An 18,729-nucleotide genomic window follows, 5' to 3' on the forward strand; every position below is an offset into this window, starting at 1 on the left:
AAAGATCCAAAAGAAAACTGAAATAAGTGTGTGTGTCTAAAAGAGAGGAGAAATACTTTTTAAGACAGGAAAATAGTGACCTAAACCAAAGCAGAGAAACACTAACTAGCACGCAAAGCAATTCTATCCACACATCATGGGATCTGTGTTTTTAGAAAGTAGATTCTTGGAGATTTGAAGTATAAACTATGTACATAGCTCCCTCTGATGACCATTGGACACGATACAATGCAAGCCTCCTTTTATTTTTGTTCGTGCATTCAACTGACAGCTGACTGGTTAAATTCTAATTGCTTCCAAGTGAGGTCAGCAAAGGTATTTATCGAAAAGGACTGAACAACAGGCTCTACACACACATGCACGCACACGCATAAGCACACATCTCTCCAGAGTGTTGATTTATGGAAACAATTATTATTTTGGTGGAGTCTTTTTGAGCTGAGAAAGTTTGTAGCTGCAGTGGTGTGTCTCATGTTGCAAAAAGCAGACAACAGAAATGGAATACTTGGGTATCCAGCTCTTATCAACAGGAACAAGTAAGTTATCTGTCCTTTACGAGAACATTTTAACAGTTTCTAACAGTTAATAGGTTTTATCTTCGTTTGTATATGCTAGATGCTAAAAAGCATTAAGAAAACTGTTCATATTGATGAACTAAAAAAAGTATATGAGGAATAAAAACACAGGCTAAGATTGAAGTCTGTCTTGAAATTCAAACTATAGAAAAGTTACCTGATAATCGTGTTAATAGCAAAGATATATGCATGAAGTTATCAGCAAATTTTACCGTGTATGAGAAAGTATTTCTACTCTTATCAGTAGGGGATTTTTGGAAGGACTTAAGAGTGAAGATAGAACAATGTTTACAATCAGTTTAAATGTCTGTTTATGTAATAAATAAGTTATGTGAAAGATATCTATTGTATATACATTTGTATATTTGTAAGAGTCAGCTTAGCATGTCATACATTTATGTAAAGTACCGTTCAGTAGCATAATGTATCCTTGCACGTCTGTAACAACTGAGCATAAAGACTTACACATGCACCTTTTCTCACAGATCTTTTACTTTCAGTGCAAGCAGCAAATTCAAGTAGTACAGAAGGTTACAGCAACAAAGGTTTTTATAACTTGTGTCTTTAAAGGATATTCTGACTGAAGAGATATTTAAGAAGCTCTTCTATTTCGCCATTAACTATTAAGGAATAACGATCAGAATTCTAGAAGAGGGAACAATCTCATTTAAATGAATCTGTAACTCGTAAAGACAGAAGGCAGGTCGGTGACCTAAGAGCAACAGTCTACTTGAGATTTAATTTTCATTATGTTGTTCATGAACACCCAGAACACTGCACTATAATGCACAAATGGATACTGACATGGATCCTGCCAATTTTGCTCTACAGATCATACTTTTACATTATCTTTCTAATGGGCACTATATCTTTAGCTTGCAATGACATGACTCCAGAGCAAATGGCTACAAATGTGAACTGTTCCAGCCCTGAGCGACATACCAGAAGCTATGATTATATGGAAGGGGGGGATGTAAGAGTGAGAAGACTTTTCTGTCGAACTCAGTGGTATATGAGGATTGATAAGCGAGGCAAAGTAAAAGGGACGAGAGAAGCAAACAACAACTACAGTAAGTAGTATCTTTGCTTTTCCTATTTGACTTCTAAGCTTTTAAGAATTTACACAGCATTGTTTCCCTATTCTTGATTTATAGTAATTTCAAAAGAATTTTGTACAGTGTACTGACCATTGTATGAGACGAGTTTGCCAATTAATTCTACAGCAGGACATTTGTTATTGATTTTGAAATGCGTCATTATAAATACTACATGGTAGATCTGCTAATGTATTAGTTACAGCTGGTAACTATTAACAAACAGAGAGCCTATTTTAACAAGTGAATTAAGGTTGTAAGTATGAAAATGTATAACCACAAACTGCTCATAAAATACTTATGAAACATTAACCTATGCTTATGCAGTCTACAAACTACTTAAAAGTTTGGTATGTTTGAGTTAACAATTAAAATATATGGAATACTAGAAAGTTCAATGGAAAGAATTATGTAAACTGTCTTGCAAAATCTTTCAGAGAGCTTGCCAAGCCAGGGATCAAATCTATTATAGTTTCTGCAGTTCATTATTACGATGATCATGATGATCAAAAAATATTCTCTCCTCTTTCTTCCAAAAAGATGACTCATCTAGAGAGAATGGACATATAATATTTTGCAAAGCTGTAGCAAATACAACTTTAGTACAGCAATTCTTTTGCCAGTTCAAATCTATATTTTTTCCACACATACACTAAATATCTCCCATTAATGACTACTGATGGCATCAATTTTACAATCACTATTTTCCAAATCTTGGCTTTCATGTTATTATATAGATTGCATACTTAAATGTCTATGACATCTACTTTAAAAAAAAGTAATGTCTTAAAATACAACAATAAAACACATAGGATTATATTGCATATTTCAAAATAAAATTAGAAGGCAGAGACATGCTGCTCTAGTGTTTATAGTCATCTGAAAGATCAAATTTCTTTCCAATGTGATGCTATTAAATACAGTTTTAATATAAATTCCTCATACCATTGCATGAGCAAAATAAAAAAAGTAAATTAAACACTCAAACTTTAAGAACTGTAGTGCAATTCATCTTGCAAGTGAAGCTGACAACTTATTTTCTATAAAAACAGCACTTTTCAATGCTAAGCACCTAGACAGTGGGCTTCAAAATTATTTATTTCATGACTGCATTAATAACTTGTCAACTTGAGCATTTAAAGCTTCACTGAGTAATGTTACCATTTCTTTTAAATTTTGTTTCCATATGTCTCTTTTCTTCCTGTCCTATTATGTAGTGAACAACTATATTGGTCTGAAAGACAACACATGGCCAGCAGCCAAATAAATTATTTGGTCCATATTCAAGAAGACTCCCATTGAGTTTCAGGAGGACAATGTTACAATAGAGATCCACAATGCTAGTTTGGAAGTGAAATGTAGCTCTCAAAAATAACTGGAAGAACTATTACTGGTGGTCGAAACAGTTGCTTCTGATTTTTGCAGAGAAGCAAATATCGGCTGTATCCATTTTTTTTTTTTTCTATTTTTATTTACAAACAAGTACTTAAAATATTATGGCAGCATATAGAGCTCAATAGTTATATAAATTTGCCTTGTGCTTCTAGACTGCTTAACTAAGAATTCTGTTAGTAATTTAGCATTAGTTCAAATTAAAGTAAGGTTTCTCAATTATCTGCAGGATTCCCTGCTGCTGAAGCATACTACTGATATCCTGAAATGTTTTGTAGTAAAAGCAGCAGAGGATACCAGATCATCATTTGTTAGAGGCAAACCACTTTCTTGTAGAATTCCTGAGCACTTTATGAAGATTTACTCATGGTAATAAACAGCTACAAATTATAGAAACACAACCTTGAGTTATTATACCCTTACCTTTATATGTAAAAAAAAAACAAAAACAAAAAACAAAAAAAAACACACCAAAACACTGAACTCTTTCTGGTAAACGTTTCTGGTAAAATGAGCATCAGAAGAAAAACAATCTACACTTGAAAGGTTTATCTGGTAACTGAGATGTACTGTGATGAAATGTCATCAATAAACTTACTAAAGTATATGGGAAGTGTCTCACCATCTTAAGCTTGGGTCCCTCTCCATAGTTCAGCTATTGGAGAGCAGGAAATAATATCTGTTAGAAAAGTAGAACAGGGAAATATAGACAAAGGGAAACAACAATATGAGCACTGAATTTCTGAGAAACTCAAAAATTTAGCCTGGTTTGTTTGTTTTGCCAAATACTCTAATCAACAGTAAGAAGCCTTTCTGAATATGTGTTCATGGCTCTACACTGAAATACACATAGAGAAAACGATGGGAGAGGAAGGGGGGGAAAGAAGACAACCTGAACTAATCTGCTTTCCCTAGGCAATTATTTTGTTTGGTTAACATCAGCAGATTAAACTGGCTATTTTTATCCAGGATTTCTGAAAAGCATCATTTAAAAACTGTATCCATTACTAAGATGGATTATTCTGTGTGTTCAAATATTCCTGCTCTGTGAACTCTGGTTCTGGAAGTTTTAAATTAGTAAAATGTAAATCAAACCTGTTTCTTAGGATGGAATCCCAGTACAGTTACAGCCAAATTAATCATCAGGTATGAAGAACTGCTCTGAGAAGCATCTTCAAATTTTATCCTAATTTGTCACTAACATATTCTCTCTCCACTGAATCATCAATAACATGGACTACTAAAATGAAAATTTAAAAAAAAAAAAAAGAGACCAAACATTTTTCAACCAACGTTAAAGAAACTGCATTGACAATCTTGTAGAGTCAATGACTCGTTTTCAGCCCACGAACTGTGAAGCATAAATACTGTGAAGAGCAATTTTCACAATTAGAAATTGCAAAATTAGAAATGTCTGTAGAATGATACCTTCGTCATCCTACCTGATAACTTGGGTAAGTGCCAAAATTCACATGGCTTTTCTCAGTCAAGACTACATACACAAGAATGCAAAGATGGTGAGGAATTAGGGTTTCAAATTTCTCAAGTAACTTACAGAACAAGTATGCACCATATATTCATAATGCATATTCTATAAAAGTAACAGCTGAAGTGTGTGTGGATTGAAATTCCATTACCTAACTCTGGAACAAATCTCAACTCACTAATAGTAATTAACCTGTATTCATCATTCACTTGTTTCAAATTGCATTAGAAGTTAATTGCTTAGTTCAAGAAAGGTGTGTATTGTACCAGTGAAAGCAAACTAATGAATCCTGTAACAGTGATGTCCTTGTTATATACCCAAAGAAAGCTATTCTATCTATGTTTCAGAAAGTAGAGGAGCCCTTTGGTGGACATAAAACTGGTAACTCAAAAGTAAAATAAACAAAAACACAAGAGTAAACTAAGTAAATTTTTACTAAGTGGAGGAAATCACTTTGCACCTCACAGAATCAGCTAAAGAAGACTAAAACACAGAGTGAGAAGTGTCACATGCTGACAAAACTAAAGCAAGAATTAGAAAGCAGCCAAAAGATGAGAGCATCCAGAAAAATCTGTCATTATTCATAACGCATTTATCTCTGACAATCATTAATTATACTCTGCCCAAGCATAAACCATTGGCTTTATTATTTATTGATTATTTATTGAAAAGTAAGTTTTGTATCTTGTTCACATAAAACAATCTAAGTAGGCACTGAAAACAGACCTCCAGAATTAATGACTGAAAGAAGTGAGTGATGGAGCAGATCATGGAGAGAACAGAGCATTTTGTTAACTCCTCATCTTTGACAGAAAATAACTCTCTCCTAAATACTGCCCAGCTTTTAATTCAAGTTTGTGCCTATGAATTTCATGAGATTTTATTTTTGTTCAGAAAAAAGGAAAGAAAAAAAAAATCAGAGTTCATACTGACTCTATCCAAGAGGATTTAAAACTACAACTGGATGATGCTTTAGGACTTTCCACGCTCTGTTGCCTTTGGAATCTCATTTAAAGACTTCAAAGGGCCTCTTAGTTACAAGAAAAGCCTTCCCGGAACCTGAATCCTAACATGTCTGATCCTATCATATTCCATGTGCACTCTAAACCCAGAAAGCGTCTGTTTCCTCCTCTTCTCGGTGGGTAAAGAGGACCAAAAGCATAAGGAGAAAAAAAAAAAAAGAAAAATAGCTTTATGGTATCTAGGCACGAAATGGTTGCAATCTCTATTTAAAATTTTATCCTAAAATTATTATCTGCACCTCAATGAGGAAACATTCAAATGTGCCTAGAATTCAAAAGTATTTTCAATACTATTTTTTATATGCTTCTAGGGCAAAAGAGGTACTGGTATGCATACTGTGCTTTCACATCAAATTTTATTTCTATTGTTTATATACACATTAAAGAAAGGAGAAGCTTCAATATTTGAAAATTCAGCCCTTTAAGGCAGGTATTAACGTACCAGATTCATTTGAGGGTTATTGTGCTCCAGCCATGCAGAATGCTTGTCTTTACAACTGCATTCTTGATTTCTGAAGAGTTTGTTGATTCAACCAATATGTTGGCCGAAGTAGAAAATAAACCCTCACTCATGTGAAAGTGATTTTGCTTCACATTAGTATGCTGCTAATCTTTTCAATTACTATAACAGAAAGATTTCATCCAAACAGCAATTTCTGCATATCTTCTAGAAATAGCCTACAATGCAAGTGTGACATTCTCTCTAATGCGGTATTAACTGGATCAAAATACAAAAGATTTCTTTACATCTTCCCAATCTCTAGCTCTTTGTCCAGCACTAGTGATAATTACTGACCCTGAAGTTGAAGCCTGTGATAAAGAGTCTGACTATACTTTTATCCATACCTTATTAAAAATCCCAGCTTTTCACCATCAACTGTTGCTGAATGACATGTTTTAGCAAAGATGCAGTTAACAGAAACATGAGATATGTCTGCCCTCCAGCTTCTACTGACTTTTTGCTAACAGTGCCCTCTGGGAGAAGTAAGGAGTAAAAAGGAAAGGAATTAAGTCTTGAACCACTGCAGCAAGGTTCTTAAGAGCTCAGCTATCAGTGCTCAAATCTACGTTCAACTGAAACACTGACAGGCGTTCCAAAAAATACAATTAGAAAAGTCTTTATTACTTTTGAATTTACCTCTTGAATCTTCATCATCTTTTCCATTCTGTAGCATTTACCACAGAAAAAAAATAGCAGCAGTTTATACTCAGTGTTCTTCCCACTCAGCACAAGGTGACTGCTTAAGTTCTGTAAGGAGCTCTGGGCTCAGCTGTAGTCAACAGTCTCAAGAGCTCACATAGGTGCAGCCTTGTTGGTATACCTGCGTGCTTCAAAACCAGGGGATGAGCTAAGAGAAATGTGAACAGTGGAAAACAGGCTGAGCCTACATTTGTTTTGCTTTAACTGATTCATTCGACTTGATATATTTATAATTCAGCTGTGACTGCAGAGTTTTTCTGACTCACTCAATACAGGGACTTATCAGAAATGTGCAATGTCCCATTTTAAAGGAACCATCAATCAAACCCAGCAGCTTACTGCAGAAGTAGTTGACAGATAAATTGAAAATGATAAAATGCATTCCTTCTAGCCCACATCTTTTCCTCCATTATTTATAATTCTTCAATGGAAAGGAAAAAAAAAGTAATAATCAGTGCTGTATCACTAAGCATGTTAATTATCCATCCTATAGAAAATTTGCTAAAGTGGCCCTAACCTGAGACTCAAGAGGCTTGAGGCTAATCCAAGTTTATAAGCAACTTGCTTACAGACTCTGGGAAAATTCTTCTAACTCTCCAGGCCCTTACACACACAAAATAATAATAAGAATAAGAATAAGAATAATTCAACTACGTGTAAAAGAGCTTTAAAAAAAAAAAAAAGATTAGTGAAAAAACTTCCAAATCTACAAAAATATTGTGTTAGTATTATAGACAGTAAGTACTTTTATAATAAAATATAGATTCATAGAATGGTAACTAGAATAATCAAACAGAAAAAGAAACAGAACTCAAATCTTAATAAAGCAATTTTGCATATTGGTACATAGAATTTGGTAGAAGACTTAATTTGTTATACCACATTTGCAACACAAAACAAAAATACAGACATCTCCCTTCACAGCTTTCTGTATTGTTTGAGTACTTTAATGTGATTTTTAGATTTCAAGGATCCTGGAATACTGTGCAAAGTTATTTCTTCCCCTGTATTTTCCTTGAAACTCAGAAAGATCAAGACATCCTAAAGCATGCAGTTATATTTCTCCACACTGCAAGATGTACCACCTAGTCATATATTTTGGAACACTTTCTTCATTAAAAATGAAGAAGTTCAGCCCAGTGAAGGCTGTTACTCTCCTTGGGTGGCACAATTGTTTCATTGCATAATTGACTGCTTATGACTATATTTGGCAACAGTATTTCAATTGTTTTTTTTGTGTGTTTTTTTTTTTTTTGACCTTTGACTTTATTTTTAATTTTTAATTCTGGATATGAGCTGATGGAAAGGTCAAGTTAGCCTCCTAGTATACGTAATTTAGAAACATAATTAAGAAGAAGTTAACAGTGAAAATTCCTATGTCAATAACAAAAGCTAACAGTCATAGCACTGAATTGTCACACTTCAAATCTTTCATAACACATGACACCATTTACACAAATGGAAATTTTTTTTTTGTAACAATTGGTGTTGAAAAGTTGGAAATGGATATTCACAGATGTGGCCCACAACTTCACGCAAGCACACAAAAAGGCAATAAAAATACCAATGCAATCAATACACTTTCTTGGCTATTATTTAGCTTTGGAAACAACAAATGAGATGAGGATTAAATCATAATTTTGTTTACAGCATTCACACGCTGCCTCTGCCATGAAACTAGTGCTTGAACACTTCATCAACAGAAGACTAAATTCTCCTAACTGAGTTAGTCAAACAGACAAGTAGCTCTGCTGTTGTTAACTGGGATATATGTCAATTTGTTCCAAGCAGGCACTTGCTCTTTTGATTTTCTAGTGGGAATCTGACAATTCAAACTAAAAACAACAGACTGAAAAGACAAAAGAATCCAGATATTCCATTTAAAAACCAACATTTTACATCTGAATGCTATCCTTCAAATTTTCCTACAGACGGAATGCTGATAGATGGATACAGAACTAAATGGAAACACAGATAAGAGATCTATTTCATGGAACCTACTGCCAAAATAACTTTTGAAACAGCAAGAATAATAAATACTACTCAACTTCACCATTTCAATATTCTGTAAATACCCCTATTATCTATGAGGTGGCTGTGTTTTTTGGAGGAGTCTCTTAGCATTCTTAGCATTACTACTTCTAAAGTTTAACAATACATATGTCGTATTCTACTTCTATTTTTGGTAAGATGGTTTGCTTTCATCTGAATGTGTTAATAGACACTGGGAGGTGCTATAGACTATAAAAAGAAGCTGATCAGACTTGTCCTCAGTCATTTTGTTACCAGGAATTTTGATATTTGTCTAAGTAGAAAGTAAAGTCTTTTAAAATAAAACCAACCATCTAACAAGACCATATGTTCCTTAACAATCTGTGCTAATTTTGTAAGCTTTTATTGTGACCTTTAAATGTCAAGTGTATCTTCATATTTCAAGCAGAAGTGGCTGTTCAGAGTAAATACACAGATATAGTTCTGTTAAGGACAGAAATGATTATGGGTGAAGATATATCTAGAGCTGAAGATACTGGGATACTTACAGTCAATGGGAAATTTTGGAAAGGTTGCATGTGCATCTGTGCTGGGCTGAAATCCCAGGGCTGCACAGGTGCCACAGTTCTGTGGATTGTTTGTATGCACACCTGTAAGCAACACGGTGGTGAATGTGAGGTTCTACACGCTAGTCAGGAATGCAAAAATACCCACTATGCAAGCTTTTTGGTTTCTTGAATAACACACTTGCAATGCTGCAGGATGATGTTAGATTCGCATTTGAGTGGTCTGCATGAACTCTAGTGGCAACAATGTTCAGGCTTTCCAGCTAGCCACTGAGCAGCTGGTTTGGGCAGAAAACATGGGTGTAGCTAACAAGGAAAGAAGGCAGCACAGAGCAGGAAAGAAACCAATTATGTTTGCTGTTCATATGATTTCTGCAGCAAAGATCTTCTGAAAACAGCAGTTGTATTACCCGATAGAAACTTGCAAGGAAAATGGAAAAGATAACTGAATCCCAGAGGCTGCAGCCACTACCAATACAATTGAAAAATGCAGCTTTCACCTACAAAACTCTACTATGCTAATGCATTTCCATTGGTTAGCCCAAGCAGCTTAGGGGCTGCGTGGTGGGACACAGACATCCGAGCAGTTGAGTACATATTGGTGAGATTTTACAGGGATTTAGGAAAACAGGTCTGTAAATCCAGCAAATAATGATTCAAGCAGTGAGACATGCTAGTTAGGGCCACCTCGCAAAACAAACCACAGGTTTTCACTGTGATAAAGGACACTACAAGATCCTCCTAATTAGCAGTCCTTCAAGCTTGCTTATACAGGGAAACACCATCTGAGAAGCCCTGAAATCACCATGGACATGTAATTTCCCAGCACTACTGCAAGAAAAATTGTAATACTACCCTGCTATGAGCACAGGGACAAACACCTGTGTCCACAGTGAGATTTGTGTTATCCCCACCCACTGCAGATGCTTCTATTAGTTGAGCACGTCTTATCAATATCCTTCAATGACACCAAATTGGTACAAAAAAGAAAACCCCTACAACATACTAAGCACTTGTTGACAACATATGAGCTGTAAGCACAAAAAATAATTAAACAATATTTGTGGATAAAATAATGTTATTAAGCAAAAGCCAAACTAGATACAACTTCAAAAGGCTACATTCAAACCACAGGTGGAAAAAAAGCCTTTTTCCTATTTCCAGTAGCTCCACTCTTCTAACTGAACCTTTTACATCTTTAACTGACCATGGACACGCTGGCCAACATTACCAACACAGTTTTAAAACCAAAAAGAAGGTATATTACATTCTAGGGCAAGCAAGCACTTCCTTAGAACACTCTAAAACACCATATGCAAGTCAGCTCAAAATGAATGAAGTATACTTCATCTCTAAATTACAATTGGAAAAAAAAATATTCAAACACTCAGGAAATAAATACTAGCACTCACCTCACCAGGTAAGAATATTAGAAATATGAAGAAAACCATGACAGGAAACAAAGGGAAAGCCTCTTCACTTTAAGGAACTCTCCTTACTCAGTGTCAACCAACTAAATTGTGCCAGCTGTGCTATTCTTACTAAGGTAATCAATACACAGGTGTTCTGAGACTTCTACTCATTCACGTCCTGCTACCCCTCCAGCACCAGTGCTCTGTTTTAAAGCACTGCTACTCAACCTGAACATGTGCTCCAGCAGTTGTAAGCAAGGTTTCTTACTGGCGCTGTAAAAGACAAGTGGTCTGGCTTATTATTCTACCTTTCTACCAGTGTGAAGCCATACATTTGAGTGAACAAGTGCTGGAGTTTGTACTTAATATCCATTAGTTCAGAGGAAACCAAATAATACATGAATTCTGAGCGTAAGCTGAGGAGAGCCTGCATAAATTATAAAACTAAATGGCAAGAATCCTGCACTTACACTTGTCCCTTTAAATGCCTCATAAGTTGAGCAACAAAAATAATACAACCATTAGTAAAACCATTCTTTGAAATTAGTACATACCCACTTCAATCAGAATGTCCAAACAAGTAAACTGGTGCCCAGACGGTTTGATTATAAATATCAAACTAAAATGACTTTGTATGACTTCAATTCTGTCTGCTTCTTTGTGTGACTTGAGAAATTCAGAAATGCAAATAACTGTCATGCAACACAATTAAAGAAAAAAAAAAGATTGCCACATTTTTCTAGGAAACTATTACCACATCTTTCAAGGAAATCATGCTCTGCTAATTTTTTTAACTAAGTAATCAAGTGTTTTGAATTTGAATTCATCTATTTTAATCATGTTGTTCTAGGGCATGTTCTGAACGATTTAATGACAATTTGTGCAATGGTACTTTCATGCAGATGGAACACTGGAAGCAGAACTAGTCTATACCGTGATGATAAAACGAGCATCAATTAGACCCAAAGCAGAATTTTTCATGTCATTCTGGAACATGTTTAGTAAGGTGGTGAACAGCCCAGCTCTGATCCAGCCAGATTATTTAAGAGAATGTGATGAGAGTTCCAAGGCCTGTATTATTTAAGCAGAAAATGATCTAGTGAGAGAAGAGGTATTTATCATAATCGTTGTGGGAAAATATTCAAAATTGTTTATTATTTGGAATGTAATAAATACCTGTCTTTGTCAAAAGATTACTGAATTTTAATCCCAATTTTCTTCTTTTACAACAAAAAACAGAAGCAGGTATTTTGTACATATCTTATCCTTTTTGGATAAGATGTGTGGACATCTCAGAGACAATTTCCTAGAAGTGTTCACAAGCACTCAAGTGACATTTCAAGTTACATTTCCAAAAGGAATACTTACACCTAAACCTCATCATAGCATATATATGATGATTTCTGAATTACCTCAAAATAAAAAAACCCACCATTTCCTTTCTCCCTCTTCACATTAGCTGTTCACTATTTTTCTCTCTGTGACACCTTTCTGTTTGGGGTATATGAGAAAGTTAACAAACTTTAGTTTTACACAATTACACAAGAAAGTAACCACTCTTAGTTCCCCAAAGAATTAGCTATGTCTATTCCAAAACTAGAATGTGTATTAATCCCACTGCAGTTGATGAAAGAAAATGCATGGCACTCAGTAAGTGGAGCTGCCAGTTATAGTTCCTGTTTGCACATCTAGGAGCTAGCTACAGCTCCTCGAAGAAGTTTGCTCTTTTCAAGCTCCATACCCATCCCAGTGGGTCCTTCTTTGTTTCCCTCTTAGCCTCTGTTGGGCAGCACTGGAGAATTATTTGTATATACCATCTATGGTAATCACATGTGCTGCAATTTATCACGGTGGTATTGTACAAAAAGTGCCTGATTTGAGCTGTGCCAGACCATGCCATGTTTATTTCATTAATACAGGTTTTGGCATGAAAAAATACTCCCTCATTAATGTGCATAGTATTTGATTGAAAACTCAAAAACACAAAGATGTAATCAACATGAGAAAGTAGTCATTGGGAAGTACAGCATTAACTTTCTTTTCAACATATATTCAAGACACGGGCATTCTATTCCTATTGACTTACTGACAAACCATAAAGAACTATAATTAATAGCCTAAATAGCTGCTTTTGAGAGTGAAAAAAAGAGTATTGTACAGCTGTGGAAGAGTTAAGTTACTGACTAGTGGAAAAGCTATCTAACGCTGTGATTCATCAGGAAAAGTTTGCTCAGGAGTTGAAAGATCCATATTAGGAGAGAGAAAAATACAGATGGTTTGTAAAAGCCTGTCTCTCCTGAAATCAGTCTGAGTTTTGTTATTGATGCCTACTAGAGGGCTGAGGAGTTAATTTAAAGGATGCCAAATAGTAACTCTTGCTTCTGCAATTCCACGTTCTTTTACTTTAAAATACTTTTTCATAACATCAGTGGTACAGATTGGACATAAATGAAATGAAATGAAAAATGAAATTCTTGTTCCACCATTAATCTCTTCCTGACTTTCAAGACAGAATTATTTATCTGTATTTTACTGACATCTATCTCAGAGTAAAATTCCTATTTCTGTCTACTCTACAGAAGATACAGGCTTAAGGGCACAATACATCATGATATACTCAATTTAGGATATTCAACTTGAAAAATAGTTTGCCATTACTTCTCAGATTTATGCACAAAATTACCCTTCTGTATACAAGATGTAAATAGAAGTTTATACTAAGTTTTTTGGAGCTATATTAAAACCACAGACCCACATATCTATACTGAGTAGAAAGTATTTGCCTTATTTACTCTTATATTTAAGTATACATACTTAATAGCAGAATTATAAAAATCCATTTTTGCAGAAATTATTCTACAGTGTAACATCTGCATTCATATACGAATCAAGAATACATTGATAGTCACAGAGGAATTCACATCTCACAAAAAGAGGATAAGATGCACTTTGTTTCATGCTGTGTGGTAAAAACACACCTCGGTCAGCTTTGGTACTTTGGTACTTTATCTCCAGCAGCGTTCTGTTGCAATACAGCTGGAGTCAAAATTTTTTAAGAAAGGAAAGGTTTATTCACCACATTAACTGTTTGGAATACCCATAATTGCTTTAGTTAGAGCAAAACCGTATCAAATTCTTTACCAAGAACAAATTTTTTGCATATATTTTAAAAAGCATCAGTGTGGGCAGAGCCAAGCTCTGTGCAGTAGAACTTCGTGGTCTTCCAGGCTTCTGTTGAGTCTAATATTACACAGTAACTTTTCTGTTATGAACACTAGGTAAGAATCGTGCCATACAGAGAAGAAATATTCACAGAGTATTTATAAACAGGCCTGCAAACTGAATCCCATAAGCTCAAATTTGTAAAAACTTAATGCAAATCCTCCACAGAATGAAAATCTGAGGAAAACACTGTTTGTACATATACCTTCTGCTACTCAGTCCATAATCTGATAAATCCACTGTCACGTGAACCCTCTTGCTCTGTGATCCTGTGGAAGAAATCACTGCAATGTTGTTTTACTCCTTTACAGAGAACATTCTAGTTTTCTTGCTTGAACAAGGTCCTAGCTCAAAGTCATTTTCAAACATCTACATTTCATAGACCAGCTGCTTTCCAGATTTTAAAGGAGTCCATATAGTGCTATGGATTGTTTATGTATCCCTTCTATAGAGCCTGTCAAAACTTCATGACATCAATGCATAAAAAAAAAGCAAAATAAGAATTATATGAATTGTCATAGAGAAAATAAAAAGTGAAGCATTCCCAAAAGCCCCTGTCTGAAGCTGTTATCAAATGCTTGAGTGGTATGAGATCTTCCATTTGTCTAAAGATCAAGAGGAAAGTCTGTCTTTATGCTTATGCCAGTGCACCGCACTGTAGTCTATCAAATAGGCTGTTTGATTATTATCAGAGATGGTAATCTGGAATGCTGCCAATATAATAATATGGCTGGTGGGATGGATCTCAATTTAAGATATTAAATATTTCAATAGACTGGTCACAGACAACTTTATTATAAAGAGCAACAGTGTAGTGATAACATAGTACCTGTAGTACCTGTGCGTTGAGAAACAAGACAACGGCTGCTATTCACAGGTACAGAAAAGCTCACATCTTTCCTTCTGCAGTTCAGGGCCATACAAGATATTCCTTAGTTGGTATGGAAATTTAAACGTTTCTTTCACATTTTAAATAGTTTCCTATGGCTACTTGAGAGACTGCTGCTAAAGCAGATCAATTTTGCTAATGTTTTAAAATTGAACCGAATCGTGTTAATTTCTATCAAAAGGATTCTTTAATCTTTCTAAAGGACTTGGTCACTATGAGCTAGGTGTTTAAGGAAGGCAGAGTGAGGCAGCAGTGCGGACAGAAGATCCTCTCTTAAAGTGCCCTGTAGGGTGGCTACTGGGGTAACAAAGAACAAATGGCTGACAACGCAAGGCAGTTTTCCAGCTTCATAGTTTTCCTTTTATATGTTTTCCTTATGTACCCTTTGCTGACTTAAATGATTATAATGCAACTGAAATAAACATAACTACACTGATTTACACTTGGGGTTGTGACAATTAGAACAAAAGCTAGAGAAACAGCATTGTGTATGCAAACCAATAACGCATAACAGAAATGTGCTTTCAAGAAACTCTTCGTGTAATTTGGCTAAGGCTATGCTCTGTTAACTGTTTAGTCTGCTGTCTTAACTGCATGACATTTCACAGTTTAGTTGGGACTGATAACTTCTCTTGAGAGAATAATGTTCCATTATTACATCACAACACACTGGAAGTAATTCTAGAGCCCATTTCTTCTTCTGAGGGTACGAGTTAACTTCAACTAAAATGCTGAACATTATTTCCATGTTACACTTGAGAAAAGCAGAGCGCAGAAGGGCTGTGCACCAGTGACAGATGGTGCAAGGTGCTTATTACTGTGTGCAACGTGATGAACGATCCCAGTTGCTACTGGAATTGGGTTTCCTGGTCATGGCCACCACAAGTGCTGTTATGACAGAATCTTTCTAGAAAAGAAGATCTGTCAGCACATACTATGAAAATGAAAATAATTAGCTATACACCCCAGGCATGTGTGTACAAACCCATCACATTTCAGTCTGCTGCAAATAGCCACAGATGGCATTATAAGGAATTCACTTTGAGAAATACTTACGTGACATTAGCTGCAATAGTTTTCTCACTTACTTCACGATAATTACACGTGTGGGCAAAACTACGTGTATGCATAACTATTTCTGTCAGCAAACTTAAAATGGTTAACACCTGATTTCCTCTACATCCTAACATTTGAAGTCAAGACTGAAAAAAATTAAAAACTGACTTTGAAACTGGATAATTGAGCTGCATTTAAAAAGGCAGTTTACAAATCACAGCAATAAATGAATACAAAATAAATGAGAAATTTGGCTATGGGTCTCACAGTATATTTGCTCTGGCAACACTAATTGGTCCTGTATCAGACAAACAACTTTCCCCACTGCTGCTGCAGCTGTTTTTCTCACTTTTGCTGTGGAATCACAAAGCTAGAAAGTATTAGAGATTAACATTAGGGAAGTAACTCATCCATAAACATCTGGCCGTGTAAATAAAAAGAGAGGTTCTGAAAACCTGCCTGTGTGTAAGTCATTGGCAAATATACTGATTTTCATACTCAGGTTGATATACTGGACAGAATTTTTAGAGTAGTAAGTAACTAGAAGTAAATCAATGATATCAGATGAAATTAAGATAAAGATTTATTAAGCTATTTTTTTAAGAAAGACAGAAAGACTGTTGGATAATTAAAACACATTTTAATCCCTAACGTGAGTTAAGACAGAAGAAATATCAGGTATAAAATCCTTATTTATTTATAGGAATTAGATTAGATCATTTGATCGGTTTTGACTCAAGATTTGAGTTTGTTGGTTTGTGGGATTTTTTTCCACATTTTCTCTTTCCCATTAGCTTACATTTCACTGTTTGCTTTAATACATATTTTCCAAATTCAACCAAAATCTAAATTATTTGTCGGCAGCAAACAGAACAATTTGAGAGACCACATCATATAAATATATGTCCAGCAATGTTTTGAAGGCAGAAAGAATCAGCCAGATGGTTTCTATCACTCCCCAGGAAGGAGTTCGGATGGTTTTCTTAGCAGCTTCTTACATTTTGTACCCTGAAAGGAATTATATACTGCTTGCTTGTGTTCTTGTGGACAATGTAATTGATGTAATTTAGATGTTTGTCTTAAGCTGTTCCTACCCCAGGTAGCTGATCTGATTTGGAAATCTAACTGAAATGTATTCAGTTGGGCAGCATTGGCCCTATATTTGACTTAAGTACGTAGAGTACAAAAAGAGGTATATCTATCCCAGAAGAGATTTCAGTGTTTATGAATTAAATTTTCTTAACTGTGTGAAACAAAATTGTTCAGTCCAAAATTAAAATCAATTTAAATCACTCATCCCTATGCCAGCAGCTCTTCAGTATAAAATTAAGCTCTGGAATAGTGTGGCCAGCTTCTTCCTTACGTGTTCACTTTCTGAATTTTACTGATTTTAAATAATTCAGTTACTAGCCACATCGGGGAACATTTTCACTATGAAAAAAATGCATTTCACTGTATATTTAAAATAATAATATAGTTTTCAGCCCTAAGAATGCCATTATGATCCTTCTGTGAGCGTTTAAAAATGGATCTCATTAATGTTTGCCAACAATGTACAGTTATAAATAATCCTGAGAAAATAGGAGGGGAATTTTTAGACTCTTTTTGTCCCCAGCATGCAGCTATGCTATTTCTTTCGCAAGCCCACGTCAGGGACCAGAAAAGCTGGCACAGAGATGACTGGAAACTCCACACTATGCAGAACAAAACAGCCAGTCCTCGTGAGTGAGGGGATACTGCACACGAAAAAGAGCAAGTTTTGGTTCAGATGTATTTTTGCCTCCAGTAGCTGGATGAGCCCAGCAGTGCTATGATACATATATGCCATCTTTCTGACTGCCTGCAGCCACCTTATCTGGGTGATAAGTTGTAACATCACATGAAGTGCACCTGGAAATGAAATTCTTCAGAGCACAAAACAGACAAGTAATCAATTTCTTATACAAACACAAAATGTGTGAATATGGATTATTCTTCTTAGAAAAACAGATGAAAAAGTCTCCCCATGAAAAGACATAACTAATTTTACATCAGCTATGATGGCTAATTCTACACAGGAAAGGGGGAAGGAAATTTAACCCGCAGTGACATTGGGGAATATTTCCAAGACAGCATCTCTTTATTACATGAAAACATGAAACAGGACAGTGACAAATACTGAAGAAGATATTGATTTATTTATAGACTTTTGCATTATATAAGGATGTGGAGAGACAGGACAATGTGGAATTTTACAAGTTTTAGATTAGTAAAATAGCAGAAGAGACTGAAGCTCTGAATTTGTATCGCTAAATGAACACATCTCATTTTGCTGTGAAAAGGTTAATCAGCAGTTTCACACAGTTTTGCTATTCTGAAGCTAGATTCTTAAAGTGTCCAAAACTAGAAGAGATTGCTCATTCTAATGAAGTTACCACAGGAGATTTAAATACTAGAGATATCCTTGATATGACTGTGATTTGTTGTTCAGCACTAAACAATTAATTTTCACAGTGCTTGGAATTATAATTACTTTGTAAACAGGCATTCCATTGTCCTTTTTTCCATTTTTAATATCAATAAATTGTTAATGTTATAATAAAAGAGTGCTTTTTCAGATTGGGGATTAAGATTTGGATTTTATAGGACGCTATTAACTTGAAAAGATATACTGTTTTTTTCACTGAACCATACGTTTAGCTCCAAGGCAATTTTTATTGGAGGGAAATTTAGTTTCCAACAAAAAAGAGAAACAACAACATATTATACAAGAAGCTGAGCAATAAAATATTTATATGCACAGTGGAGATCAGCAAAATTGAAGGGTTCTAAATAAGTTTAAT

General features: G+C 35.1%; 1 protein-coding gene across 4 annotated transcripts in view; it reads left to right on the top strand.

Moving 5' to 3' along the window:
• Positions 1-300: 300 nt before the first annotated feature.
• The window catches only part of FGF7 (fibroblast growth factor 7), a 30,109-nt gene continuing 11,680 nt past the window's right edge, over positions 301-18,729 (top strand). The window contains exons 1-2 of one of the 4 annotated variants that reach the window (XM_010717427.3): positions 301-536; positions 1,407-1,645. In XM_010717427.3, coding sequence (XP_010715729.1) covers positions 472-536; positions 1,407-1,645 — 304 coding nt within the window. In that variant the 5' untranslated portion in view covers positions 301-471. Of the gene's footprint in view, positions 537-1,060; positions 1,646-18,729 lie in introns of all 4 variants that reach the window. The other 3 variants (XM_010717429.3, XM_010717428.3, XM_019619460.2) reach the window with 3 other exon arrangements.

Source organism: Meleagris gallopavo, chromosome 12, assembly GCF_000146605.3.
Source record: "Meleagris gallopavo isolate NT-WF06-2002-E0010 breed Aviagen turkey brand Nicholas breeding stock chromosome 12, Turkey_5.1, whole genome shotgun sequence".
NCBI lineage: Eukaryota > Metazoa > Chordata > Aves > Galliformes > Phasianidae > Meleagris > Meleagris gallopavo.